This window comes from Pempheris klunzingeri, chromosome 9 (assembly GCF_042242105.1).
Source record: "Pempheris klunzingeri isolate RE-2024b chromosome 9, fPemKlu1.hap1, whole genome shotgun sequence".
NCBI lineage: Eukaryota > Metazoa > Chordata > Actinopteri > Acropomatiformes > Pempheridae > Pempheris > Pempheris klunzingeri.
This window is the reverse complement of record NC_092020.1, coordinates 13,357,402-13,377,790: the sequence shown is the minus strand read 5'-3', so window position 1 is coordinate 13,377,790 and position 20,389 is coordinate 13,357,402. Positions and strand designations below refer to the sequence as shown.

Here is a 20,389-nt window from a genome sequence, read left to right as displayed (position 1 = left end):
GGAATTTGTCAATGAGATGCACTTAAAAACATAAAATTGTACTCATTTACCAGGGAAAAAAAGCTTTCACTGATGCCACTGATATGATTTTTTTAATTCCTGTTTTTTTGTATCTTACAGTAAAGCATGTGCAACACAGACCCTGAAAGTTATATAGAAAACGGGACCAATATGTCTTTGGAAAACAAGTTTTTAAGTGAAATTATAATCTAAATTGCTTCAGAATGTAAAAGAATTATTATTCCTCCTGATGACATTTAACCAGAGCCACAGCGAGGTTAAGCACCAAGGACAGCACCAACTAGTTCTGCTCAGCACCAAGGACAGAGACACAGAGAACAATCTGCAGCTCTACCCTAAACACACAGGCAGAGACGTCGACCAATACTACAGTTTCGGGGGAAAATGTATGTAAAAAGAGATCAGCATTATCCAGTGATCACAGAATTTAAAATACACACAAATTGCAGTGGAAGAACTCAATGTGTGCAATTAGACACAAGTGAAACTTATGACTGCATTGAAGTCAAACGAATTTATAGAGGGTAACTTCAGCTGACAGGCATAGATTGTATAAAATCCCAGTTCAAAATAAAAACAAGAGAGTCAAATACAAATTATAACTGCAAGGGTGTTGGCTTAAGGTGTAAATATGTCAAAGGAAATCTGACAGCTGTTCCTACCTCAGGAGAAGCATCACAATCTCCAAACACCTCAGCAAAGTCAGTGGGACTTTTCCTCAGAGTCTGGTCAGCAGGCAGCGTGTTGTCATTGTAAGATGACACGAACTTAAAGTCACTGGTTCTTGACCCTGTTGTCAGGTAGGCGTCATAATTGTAAGCGCTGCGTAAAGTTCCTGTGCCGTCAACATCTGCGTAATTAGGAGGGAGATAAGCGCTGGGGATGGCTACTGCTCCATCAAACAACAGTCTGGGCTTTCTCCTGCGACAAAACCTCACACCCAGGATGATGATGATGAAGGTCAGAAAAAACGTGGACACGGACACCAGAGCGATAATCAGGTATGAGGTCAGCTTGGAGTTCTTCTCATCATAAGAAATGTCCTTCAGCTCCGGCACCTCAGCCAAGTTATCAGAAATAAGGAGATACATGGAGCAGGTGGCAGACAGAGAGGGCTGTCCGTTATCTTTCACTGCCACAATCAGGTTCTGTTTCATGCTGTCAGACTCAGAAATGTCCCGCTGTGTCCTGATCTCTCCGCTGTGGACACCAATGGTGAAAAGTCCCGGATCAGTGGATTTCACTATATGATAGGACAGCCAGGCGTTCTGTCCGGAGTCCGCGTCCACCGCGATCACCTTGGACACCAGAGAGCCTCCGTGTGCAGCTTTGGGGACCAGCTCGGTCATGAAGGAGTTGCCCTCCGGGGTGGGGTACAGGATCTGAGGAGAGTTGTCATTCACGTCCGATAGGAAGACGCTGACGGTCACGTTGCTGCTCAGCGGAGGAGAACCGTTGTCTCTGGCCATCACCTGAACTTTAAAACTCCTCAACTGTTCGTAATCAAACGACCTCACAGCGTGGATCACCCCCGTGTCTCCGTTAACAGACACATAGGAGGACACCGGGGCGCCCTGCACCTCACCGGCTAACAGAGAATAAATCACTGTGCCGTTTTGTCTCCAGTCGGGGTCTCGAGCAGCAACGGAACATAAAGTGGAGCCAGCTTTGTTGTTTTCACTCACATATGCGCTGTACGACTGTTCCTCAAACACAGGCGGGTTGTCGTTGATGTCTGCTACAGATAACTGGACACTTTTAGAGGAGGACAGAGGTGGAGAGCCCTCGTCAGTGGCGCTGATCGTAATGTTGTAATCAGACACTAGTTCACGGTCCAGTTGTCCTGTGGTCACCAGAGAATAATAGTTTTTAATGGAAGGAACCAACTTAAAAGGGACGTTTTGCTGAATGGAGCAGCGGACCTGTCTGTTACTCTCAGAGTCTCTGTCCTGCACGTTAATGATGCCCACCTCTGTACCAGGTGACACGTTCTCAGGTATGGGGTTAGTCACAGACTTCAGATATATCACTGGGGCGTTGTCATTTATATCAGTAATGTCTATGATGACTTTTGCATAAGAGGTTAATCCCAAACCATCTTTTGCTGTTACACGCAGTTCAAATGATGATGCTGTTTCAAAATCAACCATGGTGGTCAATTTTATGTTACCATTCTTAGGATCTATGGTAAACATTGACTTAATATCTTCTGAAATGTGTCCAAATTCATATGTAACGTCTCCATTTAGGCCCTCATCTGCATCAGTAGCGCTCACGGTCAGCACGACAGTGCCCAGTGGAGAGTTTTCAGGTAGACTAGCCTCATAAACGGCCTGGCTGAAAACTGGGACATTGTCATTAGCATCCAGTACAGTGATGTGAATGACTACGGTACCTGACCTTTCAGGAGAACCACCATCCAGAGCTGTAAGAAGTAGATTAATTTCCTTTAATTTTTCACGGTCAAGCTCTTTGTTAAGGACAAGTTCCACAGAATTGGTTCCAACGCCCAGAATAAAATTATCATTCCTTTGGAGGTTGTAAATCTGAACGGAATATTTGCCTATATCTGCATCGTGTGCTTCTTCTATTGGAAAACGAGCACCCTTTGCCGCGGATTCACTTATATCTATGTGGATTGATTCTTTATCAAATTGGGGAGAGTTATCGTTTATATCCTGGACATGTAGACTGATTCGATGCAATTCCAATGGATTCTCTAACATCAGTTCTTGTTTTAAAACGCAGGATGCTTTGTCTCCACAAAGGCCCTCTCTATCAATCCTCTCGGCAACAGTCAGATCCCCGGTACGGAGGTTTATGTCACAATAACGTTTGTCACTTCCATCCGTATCAATACGTGCCTTTCGAGCGGATAGTCTGCTTGTTTCAAGACCCAAGTCTTTGGCGATATTTCCTATCACCGATCCGCGTTTTGTCTCCTCCGGAAAAGAGTAGCTAATATCTCCATTAGCCAAATGTAAAGAAAGGAGCAGTAAAGCAACGGTGCTTCTTTGTAATGCGAGTCCAATAACAGCCGTCATGACGCTGATCTGAAAGCGTAAATATGTGCTACAGGAACACAGTCGGAAAAATGAAGGATTTAAAACAAAATCAACACGATCCAAAGACCAAGTCTCTGCCTCTGAACGATCAACTGCAGCACCTTTAGTCACTATATGCGTCGACAATAGAGGGTGGGTAGCAACACACAATCTCCCACAGCTGGTGCATAGCGACATCGTGAGTCTCTTCTAGAAATTGCATACTTCCACTTGCAGCAAGTCTGTGCTGTGCATTTAATAAAACAGCATTTACGGAGAACACATTCATATTCAGGCCAAATTAACATTCTTGAGACATGTTAACGAGATCAAACACAAATGTTACTTCTAAAACAATTGCATTATTTAAGCAGGTAACCTCATATTTGCCTGAACGAATATATATGTGTCTTAAAACATAGTACCAATAAAGTTCACTGTTTACTGAATAAATCTTTTCGCTTAAATGTTTCTTGAAATTGCGAGACAGCTATCCAGACAACAGCTTTAGCCACAAAGTATGTTTTTTAAAGAGTGACCAATACGACAATCCATGACATATGCTCCCAAACACTCAAACAGTGAAAGAAACAGCTGAGTGAATTGTTAAAATAATATCAGGAATGATTTAAGCCTAATGACAAACTATTCTTAATTGTCATTTCCCACAGGCTGCTCAGTATCTACAAGATTCAACAAGTTGGTTAAACAGCTACACTTTACTGCTAATTGCAATCTATATGGCAGACAAAGTCAAAATAATTCAAATACCAGCAAACGTATTAGCATTTAGGTAAATAGCAAAAAGTATATCATCTCGCGCTGTAAATATGAAGGAACATTACAAATATGCAGAGAAAGACCGAGGATTTGTTACAAGAGAAGACTCCTCAAATCTGAAAGGCATGGAATAGTACCATAGAAGAAGAAGGAATAAGAAGTAAAATAAACATGACTGACAACAACTACGACCCCTGAAAGTAAAGACCATAATGTTATTAACTGTGGATGGTTTATTTGCTATGACCAAAGAGAGAAAGAGCCAACCTGAACAATCTTACCCACAACAACAAGCATCGAGACCAAACCACATTTAAAACGCATCAACTTAAATCACACAGCAAAAAAAAAGAAACTCTAAATTATTGAAAAGACTTCAATGTTTAAAATGATTGATTTTACTGATCCATCATTCCTGGAGACACTGTGGTAATTTCTATGAAGAGTGAAAGAATGTGCAAAGATTGTAAAACCTCAACAAACAATGATTTCTTGAAGTGTGTCCATGTGCCAAAATAGTTCTAAAGACAGCAGAAAGGGGAACTAAAGGTAGCTATTGTACAGTGAGCGAAAATTGATCTAATAACAAGATAATAAGATATCACTGATGCAACTTTGCATTGTTTATGGGATAATTAAGAATTATGGGAAAAAGATTCGGAATAATAAAAACATCTTCGTCTCCTTTTTTTGTAACATTGAACCAAGAAAAATGCCCACATGAAATTAACCGGTAACCACTTTGGGAAAATCCTTTGCCAATTCAAAGGGTGATTACATCAATATCAATTGTGCGCTGCCAGTCAAAAAAATCTAAAATCAAGTGAGTAACCATTTTACCTATTAAAACAGTCGATCAAATGTTTGACGCTCCTACCTCAGGAGAAGCATCACAATCTCCAAACACCTCAGCAAAGTCAGTAGGACTTTTCCTCAGAGTCTGGTCAGCAGGCAGCGTGTTGTCATTGTAAGATGACACGAACTTAAAGTCACTGGTTCTTGACCCTGTTGTCAGGTAGGCGTCATAATTGTAAGCGCTGCGTAAAGTTCCTGTGCCGTCAACATCTGCGTAATTAGGAGGGAGATAAGCGCTGGGGATGGCTACTGCTCCATCAAACAACAGTCTGGGCTTTCTCCTGCGACAAAACCTCACACCCAGGATGATGATGATGAAGGTCAGAAAAAACGTGGACACGGACACCAGAGCGATAATCAGGTATGAGGTCAGCTTGGAGTTCTTCTCATCATAAGAAATGTCCTTCAGCTCCGGCACCTCAGCCAAGTTATCAGAAATAAGGAGATACATGGAGCAGGTGGCAGACAGAGAGGGCTGTCCGTTATCTTTCACTGCCACAATCAGGTTCTGTTTCATGCTGTCAGACTCAGAAATGTCCCGCTGTGTCCTGATCTCTCCGCTGTGGACACCAATGGTGAAAAGTCCCGGATCAGTGGATTTCACTATATGATAGGACAGCCAGGCGTTCTGTCCGGAGTCCGCGTCCACCGCGATCACTTTGGACACCAGAGAGCCTCCGTGTGCAGCTTTGGGGACCAGCTCGGTCATGAAGGAGTTGCCCTCCGGGGTGGGGTACAGGATCTGAGGAGAGTTGTCATTCACGTCCGATATGAAGACGCTGACGGTCACGTTGCTGCTCAGCGGAGGAGAACCGTTGTCTCTGGCCATCACCTGGACTTTAAAACTCCTCAACTGTTCGTAATCAAACGACCTCACAGCGTGGATCACCCCCGTGTCTCCGTTAACAGACACATAGGAGGACACCGGGGCGCCCTGCACCTCACCGGCTAACAGAGAATAAATCACTGTGCCGTTTTGTCTCCAGTCGGGGTCTCGAGCAGCAACGGAACATAAAGTGGAGCCAGCTTTGTTGTTTTCACTCACATATGCGCTGTACGACTGTTCCTCAAACACAGGCGGGTTGTCGTTGATGTCTGCTACAGATAACTGGACACTTTTAGAGGAGGACAGAGGTGGAGAGCCCTCGTCAGTGGCGCTGATTGTAATGTTGTAATCAGACACTAGTTCACGGTCCAGTTGTCCTGTGGTCACCACAGAATAATAGTTTTTAATGGAAGGAACCAACTTAAAAGGGACGTTTTGCTGAATGGAGCAGCGGACCTGTCTGTTACTCTCAGAGTCTCTGTCCTGCACGTTAATGATGCCCACCTCTGTACCAGGTGACACGTTCTCAGGTATGGGGTTAGTCACAGACTTCAGATATATCACTGGGGCGTTGTCATTTACATCAGTTAGGTCTATGTAAACCTTAGCATAAGAACTTAATCCCAGTCCATCTTTTGCCATGACTCGCAGTTCAAATGAATTTTTCTTCTCAAAGTCCGTGCCACCAATAACTTTTATTTCTCCAGTTTTACTGTCAATAGAAAACAGTTTTTCATCCGTCTCTGAAACATGACCAAAGTCATACGTTACATCACCATTCACCCCTTCATCTGCATCAGTAGCACTTACTGTAACCACAACAGTGTCTAAGGGAGAGTTTTCAGGCAGACTGGCTTTATAAACGGCCTGGCTGAACACTGGGGCGTTATCATTAGCATCCAGTACAGTAACATGTATCAATACAGTACCTGATCTCTGTGGAGAACCGCCATCAACAGCTGTTAAAGACAAATCAATCTCTTGTTGTGTCTCTCTATCAAGTTTATTCTCTAGAACAAGTTCGACTTTATTTGCATCAGTCATTAGAATAAAATGTCCATTCTTCTGTAGACTGTACCTCTGAACAGAATTTTGACCAATATCCGCATCATGGGCTTCCTCTATTAGAAAACGAGTACCCTTCTCTGCGGACTCCCTAATTTCCATCCTAATTAAATCTCTTTTGAATTGCGGCGAGTTGTCATTTATATCTTGGACGTGTAGATTAATACGATGCAATTCTAACGGATTCTCCAGAACAAGTTCCAGGACTAAAATGCAAGACGGTTTCATGCCACAAAGACTCTCTCTATCGAGCCGCTCAGCAACATTCAGATCCCCGGATTTCAAACTGATAACACAAAACCGTTCGTTATTCCCTTCGGAATCAATGCGGGCCTTGCGGGTTGACAGGGTGCTTTTATCCAGACCAAGATCTTTGGCTATATTTCCAATGATAGTTCCTGGTTTCATCTCCTCTGGGATAGAATAGCTCACCTCTGCACATACGGATTGCAGTAGAAGTAGACAGATGACAAAGCGGGTGACCAGGCCAAGCTTTGAAAATCCTTTGTGTTCCATTGTTCAAAATCACAAATATCCAAGGCAAGGACAGAATATCTAAATGTATTGGGTTCCACTGGCAAATACGTGAGAGATTGACTGAATCAGACAAATCCAAAGAAAAAATTCAGCAACACGATCCCACAGCCCGGTTTTCATCCGCAGCATAACTGGAAACACAGGGCTTAAGGACAATGGGTGGAGACGTTACGTTCCACGGCACTGCCATGTTTCTTAGTAAACTGGTAGACAGCGACACAATGTGTTAATTTGAGATAGAGCATGTGAGAAAATGTTAGGCATATTTTTGACAGGTTAATGGCGTGATATAAACATTCGCCTTATAAACAGATAGGTGACTTTTCAGGATTAAATGGCACGTAGCGTAGTTTTAAGATGTTTTGTAAAGTTATAGCAAACCATAACTGGAAAAGCTGCCACTACTTTGCACTAATTGACACATATACAAACATTCAACTTAAAACACATTAAGATACGTTTCAAGACTAACTTGGAAAGTTGTAGTATTGTTTTTCCCGCTTTCACTGCGTTTAAATAAGATATGCGTTTACAAAAATAAGGTGATATCGGCACACAGGCATACCTTCAAACTGCATTGCACCAACCCTCTAGGTTTTCAGCACCGCGGACAGAGCTTATTCGCTGAAATCAGGACGACTGCAAAAGTCTGTTTTAAAAACACTTTTAGAAAAAAAAACTCTCGTTTTTCCTCTAAAAACAGTTGTTGTTTCATCAGTGTGCCACAAAACTGGACGATGTGTTAAATCACTGGCATTTCAATAAATATATACAAAAATGACAGACCAATTGCATTACTGGTCCTGTGGCAGAATTCAGCTCCTCAGAACAAATAGACTGGTGCTGGTTGCAGTTTACACTCACTGTTGGTAATCGAAGGATACTGCACTAATATTCAAAGAAAGTACTGGAAGGGATCGATATGACTGGGTCCAATTAAAAGAGTCGGTAGAAGAGAAAGGGGTCACATCTGTCTAATATCAAACAAACTCGTGAGAAATCAGTATCGCCAATGTTTGAAACAGTGTCACTTTAACAGCGTAAAAACGGGGTAAATTACCGCGGACGAATCATAGAGAAGTGGGAGTGTGTAGACTATTACCAGGTCTATAAAGAGTGTTATTTATCACAACAAGGGCTATGGCGTCCATTCCACAGATAGTTGTCTAACTTAGACTTTTCCTAAATGAGAAGATGTGAGACAACTGCTAAGGACTAACTCACAGAGACACGTTACTAATAAGGCTGGGAGAGTTGAGATAAATACATTTTGAACTAATGACCTCTGGGGTACTTTGTGTACTAACTGGATATCACTGCAATGAATTTGTTTCTATGTTTTTTTAACAAGCTCATGCATATTTAGATCAGCAAAAGAACTAGAAACACTTAACACAATGGAACCTTGTACAGCTGTACAACAAAAAAGCATCAAGCACTGCAAGAGTTAAATCAATACATTTCTAGAAAAGTATCAAAATAACAAAGACTCAGATGTCACACAGATTGTATTCAGCATTGCTGATTACATTGCAATATGGCAGATTTCGATCTACAAATCTAAATAAGACTGATCTTAATGGTAACCAACCTAACTTGAAACCCTCTGGCCTATAAGATAAACAAAAACAATACTTTAAAAGCACAAGATATATCATAGACCATAGTCATATAATATGTATGTTGTATATTAACTGGTAAGATTTCAAGAGATGAATCCGGTAAGAATTGCATGTTTTTTTCTTGAGTGCATTAACATGGACAGCCACAGATCAGAAAGTGACCGCATGACTAAGTTCCATGACTTCGAATTTGTTAATTTATGAATGAAATGGGGATTTAAAAAAAAAAAATGTTTTATGTATCAATGTGAAAATAACTTGAAGAGTAAATATAATAAGCTAGTAGCAAAACGTGAAATATTAGGAAAGCAGAGTCTAGACTTTTCATGTAGCCTTGTGAGAGGTTGTATTGCTCTTAAATTAAAGCAATAATGTTGAGTTAAAAAAATGCTAATATGAAGAAAAGCTGAAAGCTGAAAGGTTAAGTGTGTTCCCTCTGAACTCCAAAGTATGTGGGATATTGAACCCCTGACTCTGGAATTCTTACCTGAGAAGAATTGTCAGGATCGTCAAAAGCCTCGAGAAAGTCAGTAGGACTTTTCCTCAGAGTCTGGTCAGCAGGCAGCGTGTTGTCATTGTAAGATGACACGAACTTAAAGTCACTGGTTCTTGACCCTGTTGTCAGGTAGGCGTCATAATTGTAAGCGCTGCGTAAAGTTCCTGTGCCGTCAACATCTGCGTAATTAGGAGGGAGATAAGCGCTGGGGATGGCTACTGCTCCATCAAACAACAGTCTGGGCTTTCTCCTGCGACAAAACCTCACACCCAGGATGATGATGATGAAGGTCAGAAAAAACGTGGACACGGACACCAGAGCGATAATCAGGTATGAGGTCAGCTTGGAGTTCTTCTCATCATAAGAAATGTCCTTCAGCTCCGGCACCTCAGCCAAGTTATCAGAAATAAGGAGATACATGGAGCAGGTGGCAGACAGAGAGGGCTGTCCGTTATCTTTCACTGCCACAATCAGGTTCTGTTTCATGCTGTCAGACTCAGAAATGTCCCGCTGTGTCCTGATCTCTCCGCTGTGGACACCAATGGTGAAAAGTCCCGGATCAGTGGATTTCACTATATGATAGGACAGCCAGGCGTTCTGTCCGGAGTCCGCGTCCACCGCGATCACTTTGGACACCAGAGAGCCTCCGTGTGCAGCTTTGGGGACCAGCTCGGTCATGAAGGAGTTGCCCTCCGGGGTGGGGTACAGGATCTGAGGAGAGTTGTCATTCACGTCCGATATAAAGACGCTGACGGTCACGTTGCTGCTCAGCGGAGGAGAACCGTTGTCTCTGGCCATCACCTGGACTTTAAAACTCCTCAACTGTTCGTAATCAAACGACCTCACAGCGTGGATCACCCCCGTGTCTCCGTTAACAGACACATAGGAGGACACCGGGGCGCCCTGCACCTCACCGGCTAACAGAGAATAAATCACTGTGCCGTTTTGTCTCCAGTCGGGGTCTCGAGCAGCAACGGAACATAAAGTGGAGCCAGCTTTGTTGTTTTCACTCACATATGCGCTGTACGACTGTTCCTCAAACACAGGCGGGTTGTCGTTGATGTCTGCTACAGATAACTGGACACTTTTAGAGGAGGACAGAGGTGGAGAGCCCTCGTCAGTGGCACTGATTGTAATGTTGTAATCAGACACTAGTTCACGGTCCAGTTGTCCTGTGGTCACCAGAGAATAATAGTTTTTAATGGAAGGAACCAACTTAAAAGGGACGTTTTGCTGAATGGAGCAGCGGACCTGTCTGTTACTCTCAGAGTCTCTGTCCTGCACGTTAATGATGCCCACCTCTGTACCAGGTGGGGTGTTTTCTGGTATTGGATTCGTGAGTGACTTAATAAAGGTGAGAGGAGCATTGTCGTTGACATCTGTGATATCAATTATTAATGTACAGGATGACACTAATCCAGGACCATCCTTGGCTGTAATTTGCATTTCATATGCAGACAACTCCTCATAATCTATTGATCCACTTACTTTCACCTCACCAGTTGTGTGATCAACAGTAAACACGTTATTACTTTCATCTGAAATGTGATCAAATTCATACGTCACATCTCCATTGACTCCCTCATCTGCATCAGTAGCGCTCACTGTGACCACAACAGTGTCTAAAGGAGAGTTTTCAGGCAGACTGGCTTTATAAACGGCCTGGCTGAACACTGGGGTGTTATCATTAGCATCCAGTACAGTGACGTGTATGACTACAGTACCTGATCTCTGAGGAGAGCCTCCGTCTGTTGCCACAAGCACAATCGTTAGCTGTTGCTGTTGCTCTCTATCCAGCTCCTTCTCTAAAACTAATTCACTGTATTTTCCCCCTCCGCTTTTTGAAATAACATTTAATTTGAAGTTCTCATTTGCCTCGATACTATAGCCTTGGATAGCGTTTTGTCCAATGTCTGCGTCGTGGGCCTCATCCAGACGGTAGCGACTTCCTTTCGAAGCAGACTCCCTAATTTCAAATTTTATTGTATTCTTTTTAAACTGTGGCGAATTATCGTTGATATCTTGAACGTGAACGCTAATGCGGTGCAGCTCTAACGGGTTTTCTAAAACAAGCTCCTGTTTTAAAACGCAAGACGCCTTTTTGCCACAAAGCCCCTCTCTGTCAATCCTATCGACAACAAAGATATCTCCAGTGCTCAGATTGATGTCACAATAGCGTTTGCTGTTCCCGTCTGCGTCAATACGAGCCTTTCGAGCAGTCAGTTTGCCCGCCTCAAGTCCTAAATCTTTCGCAATATTTCCAACAACTGAGCCGCGTTTCATCTCCTCCGCAAAAGAATAAGACACATCTCCACAGACGGTTTGTAGCGCCACAAGAAACACTCCCAAAAAGGTAGCCAGGCCAAGCGATGGAAATGCTTTGTGTCCCATTTTCCTGCGATGCAAGACTAGAACTGAATCTAGCCCAGCAAAGACGTGTAAAATAAAAATAGCTTGCTAACGGGAGTCCTCTTCGGAAGACAATTGCGCGTCCGATCATATATGGCCACTTCGCTGCTCTAACCACCGAACATTGTCTGGGAATGTGCAAACGAGTCGGGCAGCAGAATATACAACCACTAAGTAAAGCTAGTGGACAGCGACACTGTGAGCAAACTGTAGGTATTACAAAAGCCTTGAATATTTGAATACTCTGATGAAATAGATAAAAACAACAGTCCACGCTGCTGTCACGTCCAAATACGAATATGTGACTGGTAAAAATGTAGAGGGTGTTTTCTGTTATAAATGCCAGTGTGTATTCACCTCTTTAAAACTGCTTTTTATTGAACAGCAGTGACAAGAGTGGGAATCTATAAGGGATGGGTTGTTTCAGCACCATGGACAGACACCACAGTACGATGGAATGTGCATCATGGTCCATATTCAACATAAGCGTTTTAAGAAGTACCAAGCTGCAAAGTGAAAGCCATAATAACAAAACTGTGGCCTCATCTCTGAATACGATGCCGTTATTCACATGGTATAAACGCTTCTGCTGGTTCTTTAAGAGACATGTGGGCCAAAGGGGCTATATTTAAGGATGATATGAGCAATACGGAGCTGAGGAATATGGTGGGTCCATGAAAAGTCATACAGGCAAGCATAATTCATCTGAAACTGTATCTTTATCTATTTTTCCACCAATCTACTTCAGGGGTAATAGAAGAATATAGTGTTAGCTCAATTCCTAGTCCCCAGGAATAGTTATCGGCTTTGACTGCACCCGATTTAGATAGGTGCAGTATACCTGTTCTTGTACCATAGCTGGAAGTTTCAATGTCAGTCCGATCTTGTACGTGTTACGTACATATTGAATAGTTCCGATACATAGACTTAGATTAAAGTGTGATGTTACATGAAGATGCAGAAAGCGCGTAACGTTGACATAAGATATTGAAAAGTCAGTTAAGCTTTACCATGGTTATGTCAGCGTGATGTCATGACTGGACTGCAAATAATTGCAGGAAAATGAAACAGTAGTTTTGGTTTCAGAGTCTTTCTGCGTCACACAAACAAACTAGACGTACAAAATCTAGACTTCAACCAAATGTCACACTACATTGTTATAAAACAGCCACAAAAAACTGGAAGGGGGTCAATAAGCTTTTCCAAAGAAAAACAAGTCTTTTAAGATTTTTTTAAGGATACAAACAATTAACTTTTAGAGGTTTAAACAACAGCAAATTAGGTCACAAGACAAAACATTGTGATGGGCTGTCACTGAAATATTTTTCAGTACGAGTCCAGCCCATTAGAAAATTTCTCACTACACAATAAAAGTGGTGCTCAAGTAATGAATTTAATTTCTTTGAGTGTAAAAACTCCTCACAAATTAAAAGGATTTCACTCTCCTTAAAAAAAGCACGTATGCCTACCTCGAGAGGCTCCATAGAATCTCCAAACACCTCAGCAAAGTCAGTAGGACTTTTCCTCAGAGTCTGGTCAGCAGGCAGCGTGTTGTCATTGTAAGATGACACGAACTTAAAGTCACTGGTTCTTGACCCTGTTGTCAGGTAGGCGTCATAATTGTAAGCGCTGCGTAAAGTTCCTGTGCCGTCAACATCTGCGTAATTAGGAGGGAGATAAGCGCTGGGGATGGCTACTGCTCCATCAAACAACAGTCTGGGCTTTCTCCTGCGACAAAACCTCACACCCAGGATGATGATGATGAAGGTCAGAAAAAACGTGGACACGGACACCAGAGCGATAATCAGGTATGAGGTCAGCTTGGAGTTCTTCTCATCATAAGAAATATCCTTCAGCTCCGGCACCTCAGCCAAGTTATCAGAAATAAGGAGATACATGGAGCAGGTGGCAGACAGAGAGGGCTGTCCGTTATCTTTCACTGCCACAATCAGGTTCTGTTTCATGCTGTCAGACTCAGAAATGTCCCGCTGTGTCCTGATCTCTCCGCTGTGGACACCAATGGTGAAAAGTCCCGGATCAGTGGATTTCACTATATGATAGGACAGCCAGGCGTTCTGTCCGGAGTCCGCGTCCACCGCGATCACTTTGGACACCAGAGAGCCTCCGTGTGCAGCTTTGGGGACCAGCTCGGTCATGAAGGAGTTGCCCTCCGGGGTGGGGTACAGGATCTGAGGAGAGTTGTCGTTCACGTCCGATATGAAGACGCTGACGGTCACGTTGCTGCTCAGCGGAGGAGAACCGTTGTCTCTGGCCATCACCTGGACTTTAAAACTCCTCAACTGTTCGTAATCAAACGACCTCACAGCGTGGATCACCCCCGTGTCTCCGTTAACAGACACATAGGAGGACACCGGGGCGCCCTGCACCTCACCGGCTAACAGAGAATAAATCACTGTGCCGTTTTGTCTCCAGTCGGGGTCTCGAGCAGCAACGGAACATAAAGTGGAGCCAGCTTTGTTGTTTTCACTCACATATGCGCTGTACGACTGTTCCTCAAACACAGGCGGGTTGTCGTTGATGTCTGCTACAGATAACTGGACACTTTTAGAGGAGGACAGAGGTGGAGAGCCCTCGTCAGTGGCACTGATTGTAATGTTGTAATCAGACACTAGTTCACGGTCCAGTTGTCCTGTGGTCACCAGAGAATAATAGTTTTTAATGGAAGGAACCAACTTAAAAGGGACGTTTTGCTGAATGGAGCAGCGGACCTGTCTGTTACTCTCAGAGTCTCTGTCCTGCACGTTAATGATGCCCACCTCTGTACCAGGTGACACGTTCTCAGGTATGGGGTTAGTCACAGACTTCAGATATATCACTGGGGCGTTGTCATTTACATCAGTGATATCAATCACTACTTTGGAATCAGATGAAAGACCATAACCATCTTTGGCATCGATGCGCATTTCATATTGAGAATTACTCTCGAAATCAAGTGGTCCTATGACTCTTATCTCTCCAGTTTTACTGTTCAGTGAGAAAACATTTTTAGCCCTGTCTGAGATGCGGCTAAACTCATATGTTACCTCTCCATTGACTCCCTCGTCTGCGTCAGTAGCACTTACTGTGACCACTACAGTATCAAGGGCAGAGTTTTCAGGTAGACTTGCTTTATAAACGGCTTGGTCAAACACTGGGGCGTTGTCATTAGCATCCAACACAGTCACATGGATGTTGGCGGTTCCTGATCTTTGTGGACTGCCACCATCGACAGCAATCAGCACGAAATTTAAATCGTGTTTTTGTTCACGGTCTAGCTCTTTGTCTAACACCAACTCGACGTTCCTAGATCCATCAGTATCGTCTCGAACAGATAAAATAAAATGTTCATTATTTTGTAAGCTGTATTGTTTAACTGTATTTTGTCCGATGTCAGCATCATGTGCTTCGTTAACACGATATCGAGCTCCTTTGTCGGCCGATTCTCTTATTTCCAGTTTTATTGTATCCTTTGGGAAAACTGGTGAATTGTCGTTTACATCCTGGATGAGCAGTGCAATGCGGTGCAGCTCCAGAGGGCTCTCTAGGACCAACTCGAATTTAAGCATACACGAAACCTTCTCCCCACACAGCTCCTCCCTGTCGATCCTTTCCTTGACGACAAAACTTCCTGTTTTTACATCAATATCGAAGTAGTGCTGATAGCTTTCCTCAGCATCAATACGGGCTTTACGAGTGAACAATTTCCCTACTTCCAGCCCGAGGTCCTTGGCAACATTTCCAACAATAGATCCGGGTCTCATCTCCTCCGGAACAGAATAGCTGAGGTCTGCGGTGGTGATGTGGACAAAGACAGCAAAGCCGTAGACAAAACTGACCAACGATTGCCATTTATGGTCCATCGTTTGTCCCGAAAGAAGACACAGATACGCAGACTTTCTTTGTAGCTGATGAAATTAAAGTGCGATGGTGAAATTCAGACACACCAAACCTGCAACAATGGCAGCTCTGCTTGTTATGCTACAAACTGCTTTTGCAGTGGGTGGAGAAATTACTGTCCACGTATCTGTGAGTGAGCAGCGACGCCGTGAGCTTGTTTGAATTATTACAAATGAACCACTTCTAGCCCAGTATTAAAGTACTATAGCTGCTGTCATGATCAAAACGGTAACTTCAATGTTAAGGCTCAAAGTGAAATTGTTTTACGAGCACGTTTTTAGGTTTGGTTTCAAACGCGCACATAGAGAAAACAGACTTCAGCACCACGGACAGCGTTTGAACGCTGAGGAGTCGATCCAAACATTTCTCTCCTTCAGCATTTGAGGCTATCAAATAAGAACACAAGAACAATAATCCTGGTCATAAATTCCATGTGATTATGGATGCATTACAACTTCTGCAAATTGAAATTGGCAAAAACGTGTTCCAATTTTAAACATAATTGGGTCCACATAACACGTGCACCTTCTTTTTACATTTACTCAATTCAGACTACGGCGCCACTCTATTTTCTCTGTGAAGCATTAGGTGGTTAACAGACACTTATACAATGAAACCTATCAGGCATAAGCAACGTCTGAGGGCCAGAAGGGCAGGCTCAGTGTCATTTATTGAATAAAATGCTGAGTAAATCAGCCATTAATAAAAATCTAGAACATGATCAAACCTGACGACCAGCATCATACTGACTGCAGGTGTTTATCGTGCATTAAATGTCTGATTCAACATTTTTTTTGTGCTGGAGCACACATTGGGTCAGCCTGTGATTCTGACAAGTGCATAGAAATTCTAACTTTGATTACTGATACTTTAAACGTTTAATGGGATGAAAGGAACACATAACATTATGCCAAAAAGCAGGTTGATAAACGCAATGGGCAGATGGCTGCTACAGATTCGTTTATATGCAGAAGAAAGAACGTCTCCCTTCATAGAAAAAAACGGTCTGAATTTGGTTAAAAGGTAAAATTGCTTTTAGATATCTAATATATCAGTGTAACTATTGTTCAGACAGACTATACGAAAATATACATCAGTGCGTAGTGGAACCTACTTACAAGCTAAAATGTAGTCATTGATATGTGAAAAAACAAGAGCCGAGACATACAGACGTCTTTTAAATGAATGTCTACTGAGTGGCTGGGCGGTAATGTCCCATCTTTTCTACAGCAGACGAGACAGAAATTGTGAAAGACGCTGTATCAAATCTTAATCAACTATTGAGGTAAAAGTGTCACAGCCGAACAAAACTAAAGTCAGACGATATGTTATTAGAGAAATGAATAAAAAAAACACGACATAGTGAAGCGCTTGTCACTCTTTTATCATCATAAATAAGGGGGATTATGGTATTAAAAAAAATTGCACAAAAAGGAATATCACTGCTCGTGGATCAAATTAGCCAATGCAAACTGACGTGTATATGTAAGACAACTTGAAGTTCAGTGCGATATTACTGGAATATCATAAATGTCAGATACAAACATGTACGTGGCCTACCTCTGGAGATTCATCTTGTTGACCAAACACCTCAGCAAAGTCAGTGGGACTTTTCCTCAGAGTCTGGTCAGCAGGCAGCGTGTTGTCATTGTAAGATGACACGAACTTAAAGTCACTGGTTCTTGACCCTGTTGTCAGGTAGGCGTCATAATTGTAAGCGCTGCGTAAAGTTCCTGTGCCGTCAACATCTGCGTAATTAGGAGGGAGATAAGCGCTGGGGATGGCTACTGCTCCATCAAACAACAGTCTGGGCTTTCTCCTGCGACAAAACCTCACACCCAGGATGATGATGATGAAGGTCAGAAAAAACGTGGACACGGACACCAGAGCGATAATCAGGTATGAGGTCAGCTTGGAGTTCTTCTCATCATAAGAAATGTCCTTCAGCTCCGGCACCTCAGCCAAGTTATCAGAAATAAGGAGATACATGGAGCAGGTGGCAGACAGAGAGGGCTGTCCGTTATCTTTCACTGCCACAATCAGGTTCTGTTTCATGCTGTCAGACTCAGAAATGTCCCGCTGTGTCCTGATCTCTCCGCTGTGGACACCAATGGTGAAAAGTCCCGGATCAGTGGATTTCACTATATGATAGGACAGCCAGGCGTTCTGTCCGGAGTCCGCGTCCACCGCGATCACTTTGGACACCAGAGAGCCTCCGTGTGCAGCTTTGGGGACCAGCTCGGTCATGAAGGAGTTGCCCTCCGGGGTGGGGTACAGGATCTGAGGAGAGTTGTCGTTCACGTCCGATATGAAGACGCTGACGGTCACGTTGCTGCTCAGCGGAGGAGAACCGTTGTCTCTGGCCATCACCTGGACTTTAAAACTCCTCAGCTGTTCGTAATCAAACGACCTCACAGCGTGGATCACCCCCGTGTCTCCGTTAACAGACACATAGGAGGACACCGGGGCGCCCTGCACCTCACCGGCTAACAGAGAATAAATCACTGTGCCGTTTTGTCTCCAGTCGGGGTCTCGAGCAGCAACGGAACATAAAGTGGAGCCAGCTTTGTTGTTTTCACTCACATATGCGCTGTACGACTGTTCCTCAAACACAGGCGGGTTGTCGTTGATGTCTGCTACAGATAACTGGACACTTTTAGAGGAGGACAGAGGTGGAGAGCCCTCGTCAGTGGCACTGATTGTAATGTTGTAATCAGACACTAGTTCACGGTCCAGTTGTCCTGTGGTCACCAGAGAATAATAGTTTTTAATGGAAGGAACCAACTTAAAAGGGACGTTTTGCTGAATGGAGCAGCGGACCTGTCTGTTACTCTCAGAGTCTCTGTCCTGCACGTTAATGATGCCCACCTCTGTACCAGGTGGGGTGTTTTCTGGTATTGGATTCGTGAGTGACTTAATAAAGGTGAGAGGAGCATTGTCGTTGACATCTGTGATATCAATTATTAATGTACAGGATGACACTAATCCAGGACCATCCTTGGCTGTAATTTGCATTTCATATGCAGACAACTCCTCATAATCTATTGATCCACTTACTTTCACCTCACCAGTTGTGTGATCAACAGTAAACACGTTATTACTTTCATCTGAAATGTGATCAAATTCATACGTCACGTCTCCATTGACTCCATCGTCTGCATCAGTAGCGCTCACTGTGACCACAACAGTGTCTAAAGGAGAGTTTTCAGGCAGACTGGCTTTATAAACGGCCTGGCTGAACACTGGGGTGTTATCATTAGCATCCAGTACAGTGACGTGTATGACTACAGTACCTGATCTCTGAGGAGAGCCTCCGTCTGTTGCCACAAGCACAATCGTTAGCTGTTGCTGTTGCTCTCTATCCAGCTCCTTCTCTAAAACTAATTCACTGTATTTTCCCCCTCCGCTTTTTGAAATAACATTTAATTTGAAGTTCTCATTTGCCTCGATACTATAGCCTTGGATAGCGTTTTGTCCAATGTCTGCGTCGTGGGCCTCATCCAGACGGTAGCGACTTCCTTTCGAAGCCGATTCACTAATTTCAAATTTTATTGTATTCTTTTTAAACTGTGGCGAATTATCGTTGATATCTTGAACGTGAACGCTAATGCGGTGCAGCTCTAACGGGTTTTCTAAAACAAGCTCCTGTTTTAAAACGCAAGACGCCTTTTTGCCACAAAGCCCCTCTCTGTCAATCCTATCGACAACAAAGATATCTCCAGTGCTCAGATTGATGTCACAATAGCGTTTGCTGTTCCCGTCTGCATCAATACGAGCCTTTCGAGCAGTCAGTTTGCCCGCCTCAAGTCCTAAATCTTTCGCAATATTTCCAACAACTGAGCCGCGTTTCATCTCCTCCGCAAAAGAATAAGACACATCTCCACAGACGGTTTGTAGCGCCACAAGAAACACTCCCAAAAAGGTAGCCAGGCCAAGCGATGGAAATGCTTTGTGTCCCATTTTCCTGCGATGCAAGACTAGTGCTGAATCTAGCCCAGCAAAGACGTGTAAAACAAAAATAGCTTGCTAACGGGAGTCCTCTTCGGAAGACAATTGCGCGTCCGATCATATATGGCCACTTCGCTGCTCTAACCACCGAACATTGTCTGGGAATGTGCAAACGAGTCGGGCAGCAGAATATACAACCACTAAGTAAAGCTAGTGGACAGCGACACTGTGAGCAAACTGTAGGTATTACAAAAGCCTTGAATATTTGAATACTCTGATGAAATAGATAAAAACAACAGAGTCCACGCTGCTGTCACGTCCAAATACGAATATGTGACTGGTAAAAATGTAGAGGGTGTTTTCTGTTATAAATGCCAGTGTGTATTCACCTCTGTAAAACTGCTTTTTATTGAACAGCAGTGACAAGAGTGGGAATCTATAAGGGATGGGTTGTTTCAGCACCATGGACAGACACCACAGTACGATGGAATGTGCATCATGGTCCATATTCAACATAAGCGTTTTAAGAAGTACCAAGCTGCAAAGTGAAAGCCATAATAACAAAACTGTGGCCTCATCTCTGAATACGATGCCGTTATTCACATGGTATAAACGCTTCTGCTGGTTCTTTAAGAGACATGTGGGCCAAAGGGGCTATATTTAAGGATGATATGAGCAATACGGAGCTGAGGAATATGGTGGGTCCATGAAAAGTCATACAGGCAAGCATAATTCATCTGAAACTGTTTCTTTATCTATTTTTCCACCAATCTACTTCAGGGGTAATAGAAGAATATAGTGTTAGCTCAAGTCCTAGTCCCCAGGAATAGTTATCGGCTTTGACTGCACCCGATTTAGATAGGTGCAGTATACCTGTTCTTGTACCATA

The 20,389-nt window shown here is 43.3% G+C and overlaps 4 protein-coding genes across 4 annotated transcripts; all 4 read right to left on the bottom strand.

The window, feature by feature from the left end:
- Nucleotides 1-301: 301 nt before the first annotated feature.
- On the bottom strand, nt 302-7,107 carry LOC139207658 (uncharacterized). Its single transcript, XM_070837393.1, has 3 exons — nt 4,723-7,107; nt 684-3,074; nt 302-307 (listed from the first exon to the last, which is right to left on the bottom strand). Exons 1-3 carry the CDS (start codon nt 7,105-7,107, stop codon nt 302-304), a joined length of 4,782 nt encoding a protein of 1,593 aa, XP_070693494.1.
- Nucleotides 7,108-9,171: 2,064 nt separating this feature from the next.
- On the bottom strand, nt 9,172-11,637 carry LOC139207657 (protocadherin beta-15-like). The gene has a single exon (XM_070837392.1). The coding sequence runs from the start codon at nt 11,635-11,637 to the stop codon at nt 9,172-9,174; it is 2,466 nt and encodes an 821-aa protein (XP_070693493.1).
- Nucleotides 11,638-12,670: 1,033 nt separating this feature from the next.
- LOC139207656 (protocadherin beta-15-like) lies at nt 12,671-15,515 on the bottom strand. The gene is made up of 2 exons (XM_070837391.1): nt 13,125-15,515; nt 12,671-12,697 (listed from the first exon to the last, which is right to left on the bottom strand). The coding sequence occupies exons 1-2, from the start codon at nt 15,513-15,515 to the stop codon at nt 12,671-12,673; spliced, it is 2,418 nt and encodes an 805-aa protein (XP_070693492.1).
- A 1,570-nt stretch (nt 15,516-17,085) lies between these two features.
- Nucleotides 17,086-19,512, bottom strand: LOC139207655 (protocadherin gamma-A11-like). The gene has a single exon (XM_070837390.1). It carries the CDS (start codon nt 19,510-19,512, stop codon nt 17,086-17,088), a length of 2,427 nt encoding a protein of 808 aa, XP_070693491.1.
- Between the last annotated feature and the right edge of the window lie 877 nt (nt 19,513-20,389).

What these genes read in the sequence shown, in the direction of transcription:
- LOC139207658 (XM_070837393.1), bottom strand. Translation starts at nt 7,107, where the DNA reads ATGGAACACAAAGGATTTTCAAAGCTTGGCCTGGTCACCCGCTTTGTC. An exon ending in ATTGTGATGCTTCTCCTGAG is followed by an intron (nt 3,075 to 4,722) that starts GTAGGAGCGTCA and finishes TTACGCTTTCAG; the next exon opens with ATCAGCGTCATGACGGCTGT.
- LOC139207657 (XM_070837392.1), bottom strand. Translation starts at nt 11,637, where the DNA reads ATGGGACACAAAGCATTTCCATCGCTTGGCCTGGCTACCTTTTTGGGA.
- LOC139207656 (XM_070837391.1), bottom strand. Translation starts at nt 15,515, where the DNA reads ATGGACCATAAATGGCAATCGTTGGTCAGTTTTGTCTACGGCTTTGCT. An exon ending in ATTCTATGGAGCCTCTCGAG is followed by an intron (nt 12,698 to 13,124) that starts GTAGGCATACGT and finishes AATTATTTGCAG; the next exon opens with TCCAGTCATGACATCACGCT.
- LOC139207655 (XM_070837390.1), bottom strand. Translation starts at nt 19,512, where the DNA reads ATGGGACACAAAGCATTTCCATCGCTTGGCCTGGCTACCTTTTTGGGA.